An 18,806-nucleotide genomic window follows, 5' to 3' on the forward strand; every position below is an offset into this window, starting at 1 on the left:
CAAATGGGGACTCTCAACAGAGAAATGTAAATTATAAAAAAAAAAGAATCAGAGGGAAATTAGAAAAGTGCAATATATGAAATGAAAAGTAATAAGATGAGCTTAACAGTGGACTGCAGGAGTTACAAGGAAGTGTCAATGAGCAGCTCAATCTGAAAAACAGAAAGAAAAAATATTGGGGGAAAAAAAAAGAAACATGGACAGAGTCACACTGACCTGCAGGACCATATCAATTCATACAGCATAAGTGCAGAGGAACCCAGGAGAAGAGGACAGCAAGAAGGAGCAGGAACAATATGTTGGAAGAATAGCTGAGAATCACCCAAATTGTGTGAAATGTATAAACTTAGAGGTCAGAAAACTCAGCAAACTCTGTGCAGGATGAATACAAGGAGAACAAGGCACATTATGGTCAAAATGTTGAAACCAAAGATAAAGATCTTGAAAGCAGACAGAGGAAAATGACAATTATATACAAGTGAGTGATGATAGGAACTATGGCTGATTTCTCATCGGAAGCAATGGAGGCCAGAAGACGATAGAACAAGATTGTGAAATGCCAAAAGAAAAATGCTGTCAACCCAAGATTCTAACTCCAGCAGGTTTTCGAACATCATTCAAAATGGAAGATGCAGTGAAGATAATTTGTTGCCAGCATTATCACACTATAGGAATTCTAAAGGAAGTTCTTCACGACCCTAGATAGAAATTCAGATCTGCAAGAATAAATAAAGAGCATCAAAACTGGTAAATAGAAAAGACTACACACCTTTTAATTTTCTTCTCTTAAGAAGACATATAGGGGCTTCCCTGGTGGCGCAGTGGTTGAGAGTCCGCCTGCCGATGCAGGGGACACGGGTTCGTGCCCCGGTCCAGGAAGATCCCACATGCCGTGGAGCGGCTGGGCCCGTGAGCCATGGCCGCTGAGCCTGTGCGTCCGGAGCCTGTGCTCCGCAACGGGAGAGGCCACAACAGTGAGACGCCCGCATACCGAAAAAAAAAAAGAAAAAAGACATATAACTGGCAAAGCAAATATTGTCCCACTGCTTTGTGGCATTTGTAGTATATGTATATGTAATGTGTGTATATGGCAACAATACACAAAACAATGAAAAGATGTACAGGAAAGTGTGAAGGAGTTCAAACGGAATACTAAGAAAATATTTGGTTAATCCAAAATAAATCAGGAAAGGAGGAACAAAGGAATGAAAGGCAGAAAACTAATTGCAAAATGATCGATCAAGTCCAACCGCCCTAACATTCTATTATAAGCAGATATTGCCCACAATTCATCTTTATGGGGTACTGTGAACCTGGATCCTTTCTTTTTGTTTTTCCTAAAAATAACTGCCTTATTTCTTCTATCAGATTAGCTTTTTGGAGTAATCACTGGTAATTTTCCCCATCCCTTACAATAGTCTCTCACTAAAATTGTTTTGTACGCGGGCCTCTCACTGTTGTGGCCTCTCCCGTGGCGGAGCACAGGCTCCGGATGCACAGGCTCAGCGGCCATGGCTCACGGGTCCAGCGGCTCCGCGGCATGTGAGATCTTCCCCGACCGGGTCACGAACCCGCGTCCCCTGCATTGGCAGGCGGACTCTCAACCACTGCGCCACCAGGGAAGCCCTCTCTCACTAAAATTTTATGCAAGATCAATCACAGCAATTAATCTATCAATTCCATTTTTAACTTTTTTGCAGGGAAGACCTCTCCACAAATCTTGTGTTTCCTCCATGTGGTGTGGCTCTGTTCGTGTAACATTCCTAGGCTTCCTGTATTTATAAACAGAAACACACACAGGTGGACACCCATGTGCACACATGCATGCACACCCTGCGCCAGAGAGCGAAGTATCTTACCTGACTGGTGAGAAAGAAGAAGACACAGCACAGCCCGGATGCTGGCTTCTGTTCCTCTTGTGGGTGAGCTCTGTGTGGAGGACACACATTGCATGCTGGTCAGCAAGGGCGGACTCTGCCTGCAGGAGGAGGCTGCCAGCCCCAGGCGGCTATAGGAGGACATTTCCAGGGCCCAGTACTGGGGAGCCCGTTTGCCGGCAGGTGTAAGACACATTCACCAGCAACAGTATTATTATAATAAAAGTGAATATTTGGTCTCCTAAAAGATTATAGAATCAGAGGCCCTATCAGAACAGGTGTTCATCTACTAATGTGATTTGAAACATGCTGATATTAAAATGAAACTATTTTAGGTGACAAAGAAAAGTAGCTTATCAGTCAACTGAGTCAATTACTGAGCGCTACCCATTTCTCTTGTGCGAGACATAAAGCTAATCTCTTTCATAATCATCTTTTATTGCTTTTGTTTTAGTTTAGTATTTTTTGTTATCCAAAAAATATTTGAAGTTGTATATATATCTGTGCAGCTAATGATTTATTCTGCTGCTTCAATCCCAGTTCATGATTCTGATCTGTTCGTTTCATAATTTTCTCTTTAGTACTTAGTCCTTTGTAATTTCTTGGTGTTCGATTTCTTGGTAAGTTTTTATCTAGATTGTTTTTATTCCCATATCAACAGCTATTATGTTCAGTTGAGTTGTGTCCCTCAAAAGAAGGTATGTTGACGTCCTGGCCCCCAGTTCCTCAGAACGTGGCTTCATTTGGAAATAAGTTCTTTGCAGAGTCAACCAAGTGAAGGTGAGGTCACGACGGTGGCCCTGATCTAGTGGCTGGTGTCCTTATTAAGTGGGAAATTTGGAGACAGACAGAGACGGAAGATGATGTACAGAGGCCAGTGTGACAACGGAATCAGAGCCTGCAGTGATGCAGGACAAGCCAAGAACCGCCAGGCACCAGGAAGAGGCAAGGACGGGTGCGTCCCCAGCCGACACCCTGATTTCAGACTTACAGCCTCCAAATGTTGAGACAGCATGTTTCTCTGGCTTAAAGCCTCCCAGTTTGTGCCATGTTGTTACAGCAGCCCTAGGAATCCAAGGTCTAATTTCCACAACAACATTTCAAAGTACCATTTTGCTTCCCTATTTTTAAAATTTATATCTGGTTTATTATATCTTAAAAATTTCTAGTTTTCATTTGCCTGTATTTGTGTTTTGTTGCATGAGGCCTCTTTCCTGTTTTAACACAGTTCTTCTTCCTTGAATGTATGTTCCTTGAAACATTAACTTGTCTGTGTGTGCACCTTCCTCCTTCCTTGCTTGCAGCCTCCGTCTCTTTCTCGTACTCTTCCTCTGCTCATTATCTTTCTCTTTCCATCTTCAATCTTTCTTGTGCTTAAGAGGATTTTCCTCTAGTTTTGTGGGGAATCGGAGTCAGAGAGAAAAGACCGCGTTGCATCTGAACGAGAGCAGAGCAGCTCTTGTTAGACACAGCTTCCACAGTTAGAGATCAAAGCCTCACCTGAAGATTTAGTGAATTTTTCTAAATTAACTTCCTCATTCTTTACCTTCTTCAGAAACACACTGCCCGTGTGGCACTCATTAAATTCTTCTTTGTTCTACTGTGATTTGCACCCACATCCTCTTCTTCCCAAGGTCTGAAACCACTGTGAGAATTTGTGGAGCCCTTGGGGAGGATGCCTGCTTGCATAGAGAGGATGCTACGAGGGACCACAGGTTTGGGAAGTCAGGTGGGTGAGAGAGCCACTCCAGCCCCTGTCCCTGCCCCTGCCAGCCTGGGTGTTTGGAGGTGGCTGGGGGCAAACATTTGGTCTAGAACTTAGATTCTCAAGAGGGCTGAGGCCTCCATGCTGCTCTTGTGTGAGGGCTGAGCGGTGAGGCTTTCCCTGTTCATGCGTCGGGAACTGGGGTCTCTGAGGGGATCCCAGCTGGGGCCAGGGTGGCGGGCCGAGAGAGACTCGAAGAAGACAGATCTCAGGAACCTGTCCAGAGTGCGTGACACCCCAGGGTCCCGTTCCCCTCCACCTGGGGTCTTCCCACGCCGACGCCCGAGGTCAACGAGGTGGGGAAATGCCAGCTGCACAACATCTGGGGAGGGAATTGGGGCAGCTGGACGTGCAGCTGCCGGAGAGAGGCCTGCCTGTGCTTCGAAGGCTGAGGGAACTCGAGGTACAGCTGGGCAAGGTGCTTGGGAATCAGATCTTTGGAAGATATGGGATACTTCGTAAACTCTGTCAGGTGCTCCAGACCAGGACGGCCTGTGGAGACAGCTCCCGCCTGCTCCGTTCACACCTGTGTCTCACTTGGCCCCGAGCCGGCCGGACAGTAAGTTCCTGGAAGTACGAGCAGCATCGTACATGGTGCCCGGCAGGGGTTTCATGCCCGTCGCTTTGTAAAACTTTCCATGAATGACGGGCATCGTCTGAAATCCTTCATGACCCCATGCAAAGCAAATACAGTCATTTTGAATGATTCTTTGTCTTATTAAAAAAAAAAAAAACCCAATCGCCCAAGTCCAATTTTCCCCCTGAGATTCTCCAGGTTCTTGACTTTCTATCATCTGTCCTCCCAGACCAGCTTCAGGGTGGATGTAGCCACTATGGCTGAATCAGTGGTAACCCAAACGTCTGCCCCACAGATGTGCAGGAGGGGACACGGTGCCGACCTGGAGCCCTTTACAGGCTGGGTGCGCCAGCCCTTCCGGGCTGTAAGTGTTTGTGCTAATGGATCACAGCTACTCACTTTCCTGATGGGAGAAACTGTTGGTGGGTCCCCAGTGGGGACCAGCGACTGAGTGACACAGCTGTACAAAGGCTGGCCACCAGTTCTGTGGTACCCCTGCCCCATCCATCTGTGGACCGGGCCACTGAGGCCTGCTCTTCCCCTGCTGCCCTGATGTGCTCACTTCCAAAAGGCTCCATTTTTAAGAGGATGCCCTCAATAAAGCATGTGCCCTGAACTCTCGTCTCAGGCTCTGCTTCTTAGGAACCCACCCTGCATCACCCGGTCCATTTACACAGCTGTGAGCATTGCAAGGAGCTGAAGCCCCAGTCTCGACTAAGGTAACACCTCCCGGTAACTGGGATCTGGCTGTGCTGTGCTGGTCCATCCTCTCCTGTTCTGCCCTGTCCCACAGTCAAAGCACGAGGTTTGTCTTCTGATTCGGGGGAGGGTGCTGGCTGGCATGCGGAGGCCCTGGAGTGGTTGGGACCTTCTCAGACCAGCTTGTGGTCAGTGGTGGGCAGTGTCAACGGCTCAACCTTTATTTTTATTTACTTTCATTGAGTGTGTGCGTGAGCTCATACAGACTGACTGCAAAGCACTGCTTTTAATTAACTTCACAACAAGATTCTGCGTTTTACACAATTAAATTTTTTAGGCTCCACTTATGAACCTTGTGGTGGAGTTTTTCTTGGCAGAGCAGATGCCCTTCAGGAATGTGCCTGACTCTCTCTCTCTATGTATTGATATATGTTTCCATTTTGAAGGGATGAGGTCCATTTTATAACTTTCTTTTATTCCACTTTGTGGACTTTTGATGGCAAAATTTTAGTCCTCAACCACTCCCTTCTTTTCTACTTCAAAAGCATATGTTTTAACATCCAATAAAGTCTTATATCTTAGAATATTTGGTAAAATGTTTTTTAAAAACCTATGTGTCACTTGTCTCAGCCATTAATTGATATGAGTTCTGGGAATGACAATTAATTTTAACATTACCTTAATTAAGCCAGAGTGTAGTCAATCATACTTGGCAAAGGAAATATACTGTAAAAATATGATGCAATCTAAGACCAAACAGGAGTAATTTTTGGCTAATTGGTTGTTTTGTGCTATTCACATCACCATTAGCATGAGTGATTAGAATTCACTAAAATGATCAGAAGTAATTACATTATTGATAATTGTGTATTGATTTGTAATTACATATACAAGGAGACACTCAGACTATTTGTCCAAGATAAATTTCACACACTTGTTTTTCCATCAAGACACCTTTGACTCACAGTTGAATTCTCAGCACTTCCAGTTATGGTCTGGAAAATTAGACTAATTTTGCCGTGGGATTCTGTCTTTTTATATATATAAATTTATTTGTTTTATTTTTGGCTGCATTGGGTCTTTGTTGCTGCATGTGGGCTTCCTCTAGTTGCGGCGAGTAGGGGCTACTCTTTGTTGCGGTGTGCAGGCTTCTCACTGTGGTGGCTTCTCTTGTTGCAGAGCACGGGCTCTAGGAGCGTAGGCTTCAGTAGTTGTGGCTCACGGGCTCTAGAGCGCGGGCTCAGTGGTTGTGGTGCATGGGCTTAGTTGCTCCTTGGCATGTGGGATCTTCCCGGACCAGGTCTCGAACCCATGTCCCCTGCATTGGCAGGCAGATTCTTAAGCACTGCACCACTAGGGACGCCCTCTGTGGGATTACTTCTTACTCCTCTTTTGTGGGTACACTTGTTCTTAGGTGAATAGGTTGGATAGCTCTTACTTCTAGAGGAAGACAGTAGCCATAACAGAAATGCAAACACATGTGTGGTTCAGTGAATTCAGTCACATACACATTGTTTAGTTAATTCTATAGTGATGTGAAAAAATGTCACAAAAATGTTAACGATCTCTTTCATGCATAGAGTAGTTTCATTCAAGGGTTCACGCTGCTTTCTAAGTACTAATTCATTAAACCCAAACTTTCTGTGTCACATTGCTCACTTTTGCTCTTTCTTTAAACCTAACACTCTACCCAAGCTGAATTCCTGATAATATGGTAAGACCGAAATGAAACAGAACTAAAACATGAATGGCCAGGCATAGTTCTGTAGGGAAATTCCAGTTTAAGAAGGTTCTGTTGTAACAGGGGCGTGAGCCCCCACTCCCTGGATTTATGATGTGCTCGGAGAATCCGAACAGAGTATTTGACAACCAGCTCTTCCTGCTCACTTCGGAAAAGGTAAAAATTTCTCGGAACTGGGATCCGTAGGAGAGAGCACGGCATGAACAAATTCTGCAGGAATCTGACTAGGAGTGAGAGGATCAACTCTCATCAGCAACAAGGCTTCGGGGCATCACCGGCGAGTTACCTGATTAATCAGCACCCCTTTACTACCCTCTTCCACCCCAACCAGGTTTTCTCAAGTCTAGAGCCCCAATACATGTGAGTAATGAAGTTTTCATTCAGAATTCGCTTGGAATTCGGTGAGACAGAACAAAACAGAGCTGAGGTACTGCAGGTTGGCAGAGGGGTAACAAATCCCCCACAGCAGACAGTCAAGACAGTGACAGAGGCCCCCCAGTGCTGGCTGTCACGGGGTTAATTACTCAATTACTGTTCTGTCCCTGCCCCTCTGTGGAACTCAAAACTGTGGAGGAGCAGAGGTAGCTCACGTGTCCTGTGTCAACGTCCCTCCAGTCCTGAGGCCTCGGGCTGGCTACCTCTCCAGCTTTTCTCTCCTAGACACCTACAGGTTTTGTACATGTCTCAGACCCTCTGGGATTTGTTATGTAAAAGCTGGCTTATTTCACAAATTAAACCATGCTAGTGTGTTGATAAGTGCTAATGATGCCTAGCTCTTCCCACGTAGCAGTCATGAGATGTCACAGTGGCTTTCTGAAGATAAGTGACCATAGTTCACAAGTGTAGCTCTGAGGATGGAATTTCAGGGCTTTCTGAGAGCTTTGGAAGCAAATAGCCCTTAGCAGGTATTCAATTCATTCTAATAAACCTCTGTTGGGTATTGTTATGCCCACCTTGACATCCACTTGAACCAGGTTTTTATACATGGAAACACACAAAGCATAACTGGGTTTTCACTAAGCGCCACTTTCATTGAGACTGGCCAGGACTGGAGCAGAAGGAGATGAAGGGAAATAGTCTTTCCCCTTTTCCAAGGCTGGATTGTACTTTGAGAAACAGTGTGTTGTTTATACGTCATTCAACACAGTGGGGGAATCACAGGTGGACTAGCTGCCCAGTAAGATGCACATGTTAAATACAAGCACCAGGAAGACCAGGTGGGAAGAGAGGTGTGTAGTTCCAGGTGGGAGATTAGGAAGGAAGGCTTCATGGAAGAGGTGGCATTTGACCCTGGACTTGGATGGGTGAAATCCGACGTGTGGCCATGACTTGGGTGGGGGAATAGGAAGAGGAGAGGCACACGTTAGCAAAAGAGATACAAGAAGGGGAGATGCCCCACAGGCAAGTGAGAACTCCTCAGGTGACCACAGGTGCATGCAGGGAGCGCAGGATAGAAAGTAGGGAAGGAAACTTTGTGTCTGTGAAGCCTTCAGTGTCAGATCAAGGAGTTCTTTGGTTTGTAGGCAGAGAACCATTGTAGATGGTAGAGCAAGGGGACTGTAACCCATGGCAGCCACAGTAGGAAGATCAGAAGGGGAAAAACAGGGTAGGGACTCTGAGTGCCTGAATTAGGCAGTGGCAGTGGGCCTGTGGGGTGGATGTTACTGAAGCTTGACAACGGGCATGACTCAAAGCACGGAAACCAGGAGAAATGGGGGCTGCTCTCGAGTAAGAACACAGTAAGGGTGGGAGGCAAGTGGAGTTTGATTTCAGACATAACGTGTTTTGAAGACGTGGAAGGACTTCCAGATAAAGATGTGTCTCAGGACATTGGAAATGCCACGAACACTCTCCCAAGTGTACTTAGTAGTCATACAGAGACCTGCCCCAATGAAGACGCATCTGCTTGGAATCCAAGTTGACATTTGATGTGTTTAGTGTAACATAGTGGTTTTCTTTGGAACTAACCTCAGTTACAGCATCAGACATGGATGATCAAGACCCACCCACGAATTAAAGCAGAATACATAATTTTATTCTGATACCATCTGGACCTAGACTGACTTGACACACTCGATGTGTGGAATGCACAGGCCCACTTTGCTGTGAAGAAATGAGCGCAGAGATTTGCTCTGGAGACTGGGGTTTGAATCCTGGTTCTGCTGCATTTTATTTCTCTAAGGCCTTCACCTGTAGCCCCAAAGCCTCTCGAGGGCTCTCTGCCTCAGTGGTCTGTTTATCCTGAAAGGGGAGAGACTGTGGTGGAGCATACCTGTGTGGCCCCCCACGTCCACTGGCTTTACGTCCAAGACCATAAAGCAGAGGTGTTTGGGGTTCGCCCGTTTTAAGCTCATCATTGATCTGTATTAGATCAGTGAGACCTATGTAAGAAATGCCCACAGCTCTCTAGTGGTCACTGAGGAAGAAGGCTTGGTCGTTGTCCCCAGAGCTGTCACTCAGACTAATGAGAAAGATAAAGGCCAAGGATATAAGGGCAGAAACAAGTAGATAAGATAGTGGGAGCACAGTAAGGGGGAGGAGAGATTTTTCTGGAGTTGATGTTAGGGACGCTGTGGGAGCGTGTGGGCAGAGAAGGGGGGCACCCAGGGTGAAGGCCACTGGGTCTTCAGGAACCAGCTTGTGGGGGGCACATGGTGTGACTGCAGATAGGGGCCAAGTGGTGGAGGGTCTGGAGTCTCCCATTAAGAGGGTGGACTTGTATTCAGTAGACAATGCAGGAAGTATTACATTGCCTATTTTTGAAAGGGGAATAAATGCCACTGTGTTTCCGGAGCCACCTTCGGCCCCTCCTGCCACAGGGTCAAGCAGATGGTGGTGGTGGGGCCACCAGGAGGTCTGCGATAGGGGCTGAACTGGGAGGAGTGGGTCCGGAATGAAAATGACACGCGAGAGCCTTGAGGGGACAGGGAAGCAGAGGGTGTGTGAAGACTGAGGAAGACAGACAAACACTCCCGGGACTCTCCCCAGCCTGGATCATTAAGAAAATGGTGGAAGTTATTAGAAGCCAGGAGGAGGGGCTGGTTTGTGCAGTTCGGGGTTTGGGGGCATCTGGGTGACGTTATTCAGTTGGACAGTCGGAGGGGTGAGCTAGCCTCCCCAAACGGTCAGGACTGGAGGCCCAGGTTTGGTGATGCCCCCAGAGATGACACCGGTGCGGTGGGGGCGGAAGAGAGAAGCGCGGAGGACGAGCCGTAGGGCCCTCGGGCGAGGGCGCGGGAAGACCTGCTGAGGACACGGAGCCCCGGGCTGAGGACGGGCCGGGGTATCAGGGCGAGCGTGCTCGGGCTGACCGGGAACGTGGAGATTCGGTGACCCATCTCTTCTCTAGCCGCCTTCATGGTGGGGAGACGGAGCCGAGGGAGAGGCACTGATTGTAGCCTCCGGGCCAGGCTGGCAGGTCCTAAATCAACGCGAATTAGGAACTTCCAGCCTACTCCTCTTTCCACAGCCCACGCTGTCTTTTACACCTCCCGCCCCCAACACACAACGTATTTATTAAAAAAAAAAAAAAAAATTCAGCCCGCAAAGACCCGGAACGCCGAGGCCGGGGGCTCCAGCAGGTATTTTTCTGCCTTAGGCCTGGGTAGGCGAGGGCCGTGCCGGGGTGGGGGAGGCCCCGCTGTGCCGGTGTGCGAGCCCCGCGCCCCCGGGAGCGCGCGCTGCGCCGGCCCGCCCTCCGTCCCCGGTGCGCGTCCCCGCCCGGCCCAGCCCCGGAGCGCGTGCCCCCGCCGCCCCCGCCCCGTGCGCGCTCTTCGCCGTCACGCGCGCGCCGCGGAGCCGCCCGGTGGAGCGGCGGTGGGCGCGCTCCGGGCGGGACGGGGGCGCGGGCGCGGGCGCGAGGCCTTCGTGCCGGGGCCGCGCGGAGGAGGCACCGGGGAGGAGCGCGCTGCGCCGCCGCCCGGCCTGCCGCCGCTCGGTGCGGGTCCGCGGGGCGCGAGGAGCGGCGAGACCGCGGCCTGGAACAAAGGGAGGCCGGCTGGGGCGGGGGCGTCGCGAGCATGGCGGACCGCAGCCTGGAAGGCATGGCGCTGCCCCTGGAGGTGCGGGCCCGGCTGGCCGAGCTGGAGCTGGAGCTGTCGGAAGGTAACAGGCCCCGCGCTCAGCCGTCCGCGCTGTCACGGGGGCCGGGGCGCGGGCGGGCGGGCGGGGGTCTCGGCGCGGTGCGAGCGCGGCCCCCGCCCTGCGGCTCCGCGTCGTCGGCCGCGGCCCCGGCGCCGGGGCCCTGGGGAGCCGGACGGGGCCGCGGGGCCGGGGGCGCAGCCGGGGCGCAGGACGGGGCCGCGGGGCTCGGGGCGCAGCCGGGGCGCAGGACGGGGCCGCGGGGCCCGGGGCGCAGCCGGGACGCAGGACGGGCCGCGGGGCCGGGGCGGCCTCGCGCGCGGCCTGGCGGACGGGGCCGTGTCCTTGGTGCGCGTCCGAGCGCTGCCCACCGCGGCCGGGCCGGGGGCGGTTCCGCGTTGCGCGGCCTGAGGCTCCGCGGGCCTCGTTCTAATGCGAAACTTGTCTTTGGACTTGAGGTTTGACCGCCGGTGTCCGAGGCATCCTGGCTGGACCGGGATAGTACTACTATTGTTCCCGTCCGCTGGGATGCGAAGGTTGGGTGAAATTGGAAAGCCTCCTCCCTCAGGCCAGGGTCTGTGGCGCGTTCCCATCGTCCCATACTTAGAATTTGTGACAGATTTGCCACAGTGATTTCATGGAGTGTTATATACGGTTTCTTATTTGCTCTTAATGGTGGGATCATGTGCTCAGCTGTCATAAGTTTCAGATCGGATTTTGCTATGTCTTAAAAAAAAACAACCCACTGAAGTTCCGAAATGTTGAATGTTTAATATAGATTTAGAATTCACCCAGCTCACCCTGGGAAGGCCACTAATACACTGTGGGGTGGGGATAGGCCGGCTTGTCTCGAATTTATATTTGGAGCAGTTTAGTGGTGAACTTGTGTGTGTGTGTGTGTAACGGTTTTGTGGGGCTGGCAGCCAGAAAGTAAATTCATTCGTGCCAGTTTTCATCAGCAGGGAGAAGCTGGTGTTGACCGTATGGTTTCCTTTTTAACACTTTCAGGGCGAAGAAGGGGGTACAGGTGGGGGCCTGGGGTGAAGTGTCTTTTCAGATGTCACAGACTGGAGATGTTTCTGTTTCACATTTGGGGTTCTGCAGGGTTCTGTAATGCTCAACTGTCCCATAGGAGGAGACCGTTTCCTGGACTCTGTGCTCAACAGACACTGTTCTGAAGGGTTGTAGATGATGAGGGTGTTGCTGGTACCTCAGTGCAGTGCCCAGCTGGGCGAACAGTACTTAGGTTTACACTGGTGGATAAGGTGTGCAGTGTGGACAGATTGCTTGGAGGGATGAAGTGCCCATTGGAAAATATTTGCCCAAGTTCTTTGATTTTGTCAATGTTCACATGGGTTTTTCTCCCTCACTTTACAGGCCCCCGTAGCTGTGCACCACAGTTGTGTTATTTACAACACCGTATCATTCATGCATTCTCTCCAGACAAGCACTTCTGCTATGTCTGTATTATACTGGTGTTAAGTGTCAGTACCCTACCTGTGTTGGCAAAGCGGGAAGCTGTCTGAACTCACCAGGAGCCCTCCACCTCCCCCATCGGTCTGGGATGGGCTCACATTTGCTTCTGCACATCTGGGACAGTGCGTGGTCCTTGGTGGGAGTGCCTGCTTGTGGACGTGGACACTCACCTGCTAGATTGCACTCACCTGTCACCATCAGTCACTCCTAGAATGTGTCCCTGTTGTCCAGGGGATGGCAAACCACTTTAGACCAAGGTGTGCTTAGCCTAGTTCTCTGTGAATTTCTTGTGTCCCTACAGATTTTTAAAAAGGGTTTAATGAGTTTCTTATTGAGTGTCTGGGCAGAGAAAGGGGTGTGTGTTTGCATATGGGAATCACATTATTGTTTTTCTCTCTCTCTAAACTCTGCTAGGCCTGGCTGCCTCACCCAAGAGTAAGAGTCAGAGGGTTGTTGCTTTGGCCACCCAGCCTCAGCCCACATCTCCCCGCTTTAGCTGTGTCATCTTTGACTTGCTTTGTCCATGCTGAGTCGATTGGGTCTCTCTTTAAGGTCATTTGGAATTTTGTGTCTTGTGACTACGTAGAGTCGTTTTACTGTCTTAAATTAGATGAATCAACTTGTTTTCCAGTATTGCTTAATAGCAACCAAAGAATGGAGGGATCAGAAATCTGTGCCTCTTTACATTTTAGAACTTAAAATCCCCCAACATAGCCACTTTCAAAGTGAAAAGTTAAAACAGCTTTTAATGCCCAGTTATTTAAGCATATTGCTTTCATATTTTATCTTCAATCAGGATTCATGTGGAGAGAATTCTTTAAATTAGTCTTCATCGTTTTATTAAAATATCAGAACATACTGTGGAAACGTGTGGACGTTCCAGTGCTCACTTCCTACAAAGGAGCATGGGAAAACAATTCCATTTTAAGCACATAATGTAGGTTGAAAAAAGAGTAGACTCCTCTTTCAAAGTTCCTATATGGCCTGCCAGCTGTTAATGGTTGTATATCTTATCTAGATTAGTAGATGCCGGTCCAGTTTTGGTTTGCACTGTCTGCTCGTGCTGCTACAGACACTTAGGTTATTTTATTTTATGGGTCACTGTTTGGTGGAGGGTTGCAGATTGACTTCTTGGCTGCAGAAGTCAGATTTTCACTTTCCTGCCCTGCTGGTTGCCTCCTCTTTTCTTTCCACTGTCTGTTGCTACCCAGTGCTTCCCTCTTGGGGGAAAACTGGGCTGCTCTCCCTGCAGATCTGGTGCCAGCAAAGAACAGGAGATTTCTGTGGGGAGATGTGGTGGCTGCCCCTCCTGTGGGCAGTAATGGCCTCCAATCCACGGGTCCGGGTAGTCTTTGGTGTGGAGCCAGGGGTTGTCGGTCTGGTGAATTCTTGGGACTCAACGTGAAATGGAGAGGAAGCCAGTGAGCTGGCTGGTTGCTGGGTGCCAGGTGGGGTAGCGGTGGCTCTTTTCTTCACACACTTTTCCCTGAATCATTTTTTTCTTCCCTTCCCTTCCCTTCATTCTTGCCTTTTGGAATCATGCATTTTTCTATTTGGTTTTCAGAGGACCCCCAAGTAGTTTCATTAATATGTAAATAGACATTATTTGTCTTAAGGAAAAACTTTAAATGGAAACACTGGCAAAGCAGAGAGGAAACAAAATTTCTCAATAAAGACAGACTCATGTCTTATTTAAAAAAAAATCAGTTGTTGATTGAACTTCAGCAATAAGTTTCTGTGTTAACTGACGGCTTGTGTCCTGGGCTGTACACACCCTGGACTTGCACCTGTAGACGATATCATCCCACTGTTTCAGGAGTGGTTGAATTCTTATTTTGGTAGGACTTTGGGAAATTGCCTCGTGATGTATGTAGCCTGTGAAAACTGTTTGGTGTTTGCAGAAGAGAAGCCCGTTAGCTTTCTACTTTGTGGCTTTTGAATTGTGAGTGTGTTTACTAACTTCCTAACTCTTGCTTATGGGAGTTACTCAGTTTGTAAGGTACAGAATTACTGCAACTATTAGTTATGTTCTGTACTCGAGTCCAACTTAACATTTTCTAGTAAGTGTGAAACTACTCAAGGAAGGAGGTGCATGCTGTCGTTCTTTGTGTTGATCAAGGAACCAGTGATTTTTTAAATTGCAGGTGAGCAATTCACATGCAGCTGGCATAATCCTGTCACCAGAGTAAAATCTTAAAGAGATGGCCAGTTGGAAGGTTTGTAGATTTGGGTGTGTGTGGCATTTTCAGGGCTTCCAGCACAATATAGCAGATACGCTTAGCTCTAGAACGTCAGTTCTGTCCCCATCAGCCCCTGTGCTTTTCTTGGAGGTCCCTGTGGCTGCAGAGGTGGCCGCCCAAACTGAAGCCTGGGACCACCTTCCAGGGTCCGGGAGAGGAGACCTGCTGTCTCTAATGCAACCCAAATGTTCTCATTGAAAGGAAATAGTGGACTCTGGAAAGCAAATGTGTGAAAAAATACTTTCTTCTAGAGTCTTGTTGATAATTTGTTGTCATTGGGAGGGGAGGAGGGAAGGGGTCAGCAGATTCAGGGAATAGCTGAGCCACTCCACCGGGGATCAGACCTCACCGTTGTTAAGAAAACCTGTTCGGTCTGTCACATCGTCTCAACGCTGCCCCCAGTAGCTGTACATCCTGTTCACTCTGTCACATCGTCTCAAAGCTGCCCCAGTAGCTGTACGTATTGTGGTGAATGAAATGGACTACTTGGCTTGATAAATCTAAAAGATTGTTATCTGAATTAAAAATATGTACAAAATGGCAGCATTGATATGTGTGGGATGTGAAATGTGTGGACTTGAATTTTAAGAGTTATTCAGAGTTATGAAAATAGTTAAATTTGAATGTTCTTTTCTTGATGAATAAATATAGATGTCAAATTTAGCCAGGAAATTAAAGGCACACATTAGAGGCACTGATGTGTAAGGTTGCTCCCAATGCTCAAAAGATCTTTGTGGTGCTGTAGTCATGCTCAGAGCTGAATGCTGTGAGGTCACAGCTGTAACAACGACTCTATTTTGTTTCATTCTGGGCCCACTGGCTTTATATTCTTGTTATGGTTTGGAGGCTACAAGCTGTTGGATGATATGAGTCACTTTTTGCCTTCCTCCTCCCAGCCTTTTTCACATGGGTTGTCTCTTTTTTTAGAGCTGATTTTTTTCTTTTAAAGCAGTGATTTATGGGATGAGTTGTAGCGTTCTTCTGAATTGCAAAGAGAATGTATTGGATAATCTTCATTTTGATGTCATGTATATAGACTGACTCACCAGTTCAAATCCTAGTCATATTAAGATTCTCATAATTACTCAGGTACCTGACTAAAAGCAGATGCTCACCTGCAGTTATTGGCTTGGTGTCGCACATCATTGTTTATCCTGGTACACGGAAGGCACCTCAGGGGATGCGATGGGCTCTGGCCACTGTTTACTGTTCCTGTTCTCCGGTCTCTCCGTTTGTATGTCTCTACTTTCAAGGTTGCCCGTGTTCATTTTCCTTCTTTCACGAGCTTTTCGTGTGCCCTACGAAAGTTACCTACTATCATTGCCAGTGCTGTGTTCTGCTGAGGGGGTCAAAACCTTGTCACGTCTCAAAAGAAGCAGTTGCATCCGTTTGTTCTTGATAATAAATAGCGCTCTCAAAGGGGAGGATCTAATTGAGAACCCCAGCTGGGGGGAGAAGAACATAGGCGTCAGGTTTGTACGTATATGGCACTTTCTTCAGGACCCAGCAGGGTGTTAATGTTCATAAGCCCTTAAGACAAATAAAGTGGGAAAGGCTAAGATATTGAGCTGTAAAAGTCAACATGACAAGCAGCCTTCTTTTGTGGGGTGGGGGGCTGGGGAGGTTGCTCTTTAGTTCTGTTGCTGTTGAATGTCGTGGAGAATGAAATGTGCTCTCTGTGCTGAGAATCACAAATTGAGGTGGTTCTTTACCAAATGCTTCGTGCAGTAGGTTTAAAAAATCCGGGAAAAAACGACCGAAGATAGCGAGGACTGAGAGATTCTGTGATTGATAGTGGGTTAAATAGATCTTTTTCTTCTGGGCTGCTGGTTTTAAATATTTTTTTTTTTTTTTGCTTATTAAGTTGGAAACTCTTTCTGTGTCCTCATGAAAAGATTGAAGACTGCGGGTCAGATCCAAACTAGTTCTGTCGGCACCAGCGAGAGCAATTCCTTAGATATTTGTCTGCAATTATGCACAATTAATTTTTTTTTTTTACTGAATTATCTGGTTAGTCAAGTCACATATTCTAGTTTTTTAATTAGAGGAATACTCTAACATTTTAAAATTATGAAGTTAAAAAACTCATATGTAAATATGTCCCCTCTTTGTTGTGGGCGGCTTCACACCCACCAGCCTCAGGTCTGAGCCTCTGGCCAAGGAGGAAGGCAGTTCCCTGCTGGACACTCGGTCCTGAGTGTCTAATTAAAACCAGAAAAGTGAGTCTCTCGTGTTCTGACCATGTGTCTTACCAGTGCAGCTTGCCATGTGTCAGGAGTTTATAAAACATGTTAAGCTTTAGTGGGGAGAGGCCCACACATCTCAGTTTCCACGAGGCAGGTCTTAATCCGCCGTCGTGGCTTTGTTGCTGCCACTCCCTCGAGTCGGCAGAGCCACATGTCCGGACCGCTTCACTCTCGGGAAGAACACAGACCTCCACATCGAGCCCTGTCCCCTTCCTGGCCAAGCCCAGAGTCATGTCCCTGTGAAGATGCAGGTGGCGTGGGTCTAGCTGACCAGCTCTCTAAGGAAGCGCTTCCTGGCCAGTTTACCTGAAATGAAAACAGAAATGTAAACTGTGTTGTTACTAATTAACCTTATCAGGAGATTCTGGGTCTTTATGAATAAAGTAGATAAATGGAGATTACATGCATTATTGCAAATAGAGCACATCCAGTTATGTCAGTGTCACAATACCTGACAAAATATAGCTTATAAACCGTCACAGAAGGATAAGAGCAGTCGCAGAGCCTGATGCTGTCAGGGGACAGGAAGGGGTGAAATCTGGAGTTGGCCAGTTGCTTTAGGAAGGACAGGTTCACTCTGGAGCCATCGGTCTGAGGGGCTGGATTTGGTGCAGTGGGCACTGAAAGCACAAAAATCCGTGTTTAACTTGTACGTGACCTTCTTCTGTGCTTCTTGAACCTCTTTGGGTCTTTTTCTAAATCCTGTTTGGAGATTTGTGTGAAGATCTTGAGATTCTCATGTGAGTGTCCACTGAGAAGTCTTTCTATGGATTTTCCTACGTTGGGAGGGCCTGTCCGGGGCTCTGCAGTCGTGGCATCACCCCGGATAAGCCACCAGGCTCTCCCAGTTCTGGTGTCCTCGGCTGTCAGATAGGGTTAGGAACTCTGCCTTTGGGATGGTGGTGGGGGTCAGCGAGGCAGAGTCACAGTATCTGCTCCATAAATATCCAGCCCTGCAGTTTCCCTCTGAGGTGCTGTCACTGGGACAGAGTTCCCTGCCCTCCCGCCGCCTCCCCAGTTTATCCAGGTGATTTGAGTTACAGTGGCCTTCGGAGCAAAGCAGTGGAGAGACGGCATAGGCCCGGGTGCGGGAAAGCACTTTCACTTTCCTGTGCTTGGAGGGTGCACCTCTTAATAGATGCTATCTGGGCACTTACCCTGTGCTAGGATAGCTTCAGAGCTGCAATGCCTCTTTTTTTTTTTTTTTAAAGATAAAACTTCCTTTCTGGTGGACTCTTTGTGTCAATATTCCTGGAATCCCTTTTTCAGCCCCTTTACTTTTCAAGAGAATAGTTGGGGAAAAGTGTCCTAGGTCAGATTCAAGTGCAGGTGTGTCCGGAAGGACGTCCTTTTAGGCTGTAATCATCGAATCTCAGGACCATGTGTGGACCTCCAATCAGAGTTGTTCCAGAGCTTCGTGGAGGAAGGGCCTGACCATCTCCTGCAGTCCCCTCACCACAGTGCCCCCAGGATGAAACACAGAGCTCCACCGCTGTGACTGTGGGAAGTGTCCTCCTGGAGGTGTGTGTCCCCCTGCCCTCAGCGTGTGTGGAGAGGGACTGAGCTGGCACCCCTCTCGTCATGCCCCCGTGTCCTGTCCTGAGACAAGTGCACGTGGATGCTACCCAACAGGCCACATAGGTGGGATTGCGTGAGGCTGGGCAGCTCTGAGAGGCCAGGTCAGAGCCAGGGCTCACCGTGGCAGCGGACCCGGGGCTCTGTGCCCCCCGCCCAACACCTGTAACAGATCCTGGGCTTTTATCGTTTACGATCACCCTGGCAGTTATGTCAGTTGAGTGCCGTGTGGGTTTGTGAGTGAGTGGGATCTTTTTCTTATCGACTTTCATAAGCTGCTTCTTTTAAAATAAAAACCAGAGATAGTTTGAAGCCCCCCCTGCCCCCGCTGTGAATTTAATGGTATCACAGAAGTTATGGCTTCAGTTACGTGTAAAAACAACTTAAGAGTAACACCAAGTACTAAGGTGGAGCTGTACTTCAGGATAGCTTAAGTGAGCATCATTGGGCTTCGAAATATCTTTTGTTTTTTCTTGTTTTGATGAACGTGATGGATGCTTGAAGGCTGTTGAGATTTAGTAATATAAAGT

General features: G+C 48.4%; 1 protein-coding gene across 3 annotated transcripts in view; it reads left to right on the forward strand.

The window, feature by feature from the left end:
- Nucleotides 1–10,532: 10,532 nt before the first annotated feature.
- The window catches only part of DIP2C (disco interacting protein 2 homolog C), a 359,853-nt gene continuing 351,579 nt past the window's right edge, over nucleotides 10,533–18,806 (forward strand). For all 3 annotated transcript variants that reach the window (XM_060005263.1, XM_060005260.1, XM_060005261.1), the window contains exon 1: nucleotides 10,533–10,763. In XM_060005263.1, the coding sequence (XP_059861246.1) occupies nucleotides 10,679–10,763 (85 nt within the window). In that variant the 5' untranslated portion in view covers nucleotides 10,533–10,678. The remainder of the gene's footprint in view (nucleotides 10,764–18,806) is intronic.

This window comes from Delphinus delphis, chromosome 2 (assembly GCF_949987515.2).
Source record: "Delphinus delphis chromosome 2, mDelDel1.2, whole genome shotgun sequence".
Taxonomy (NCBI): domain Eukaryota; kingdom Metazoa; phylum Chordata; class Mammalia; order Artiodactyla; family Delphinidae; genus Delphinus; species Delphinus delphis.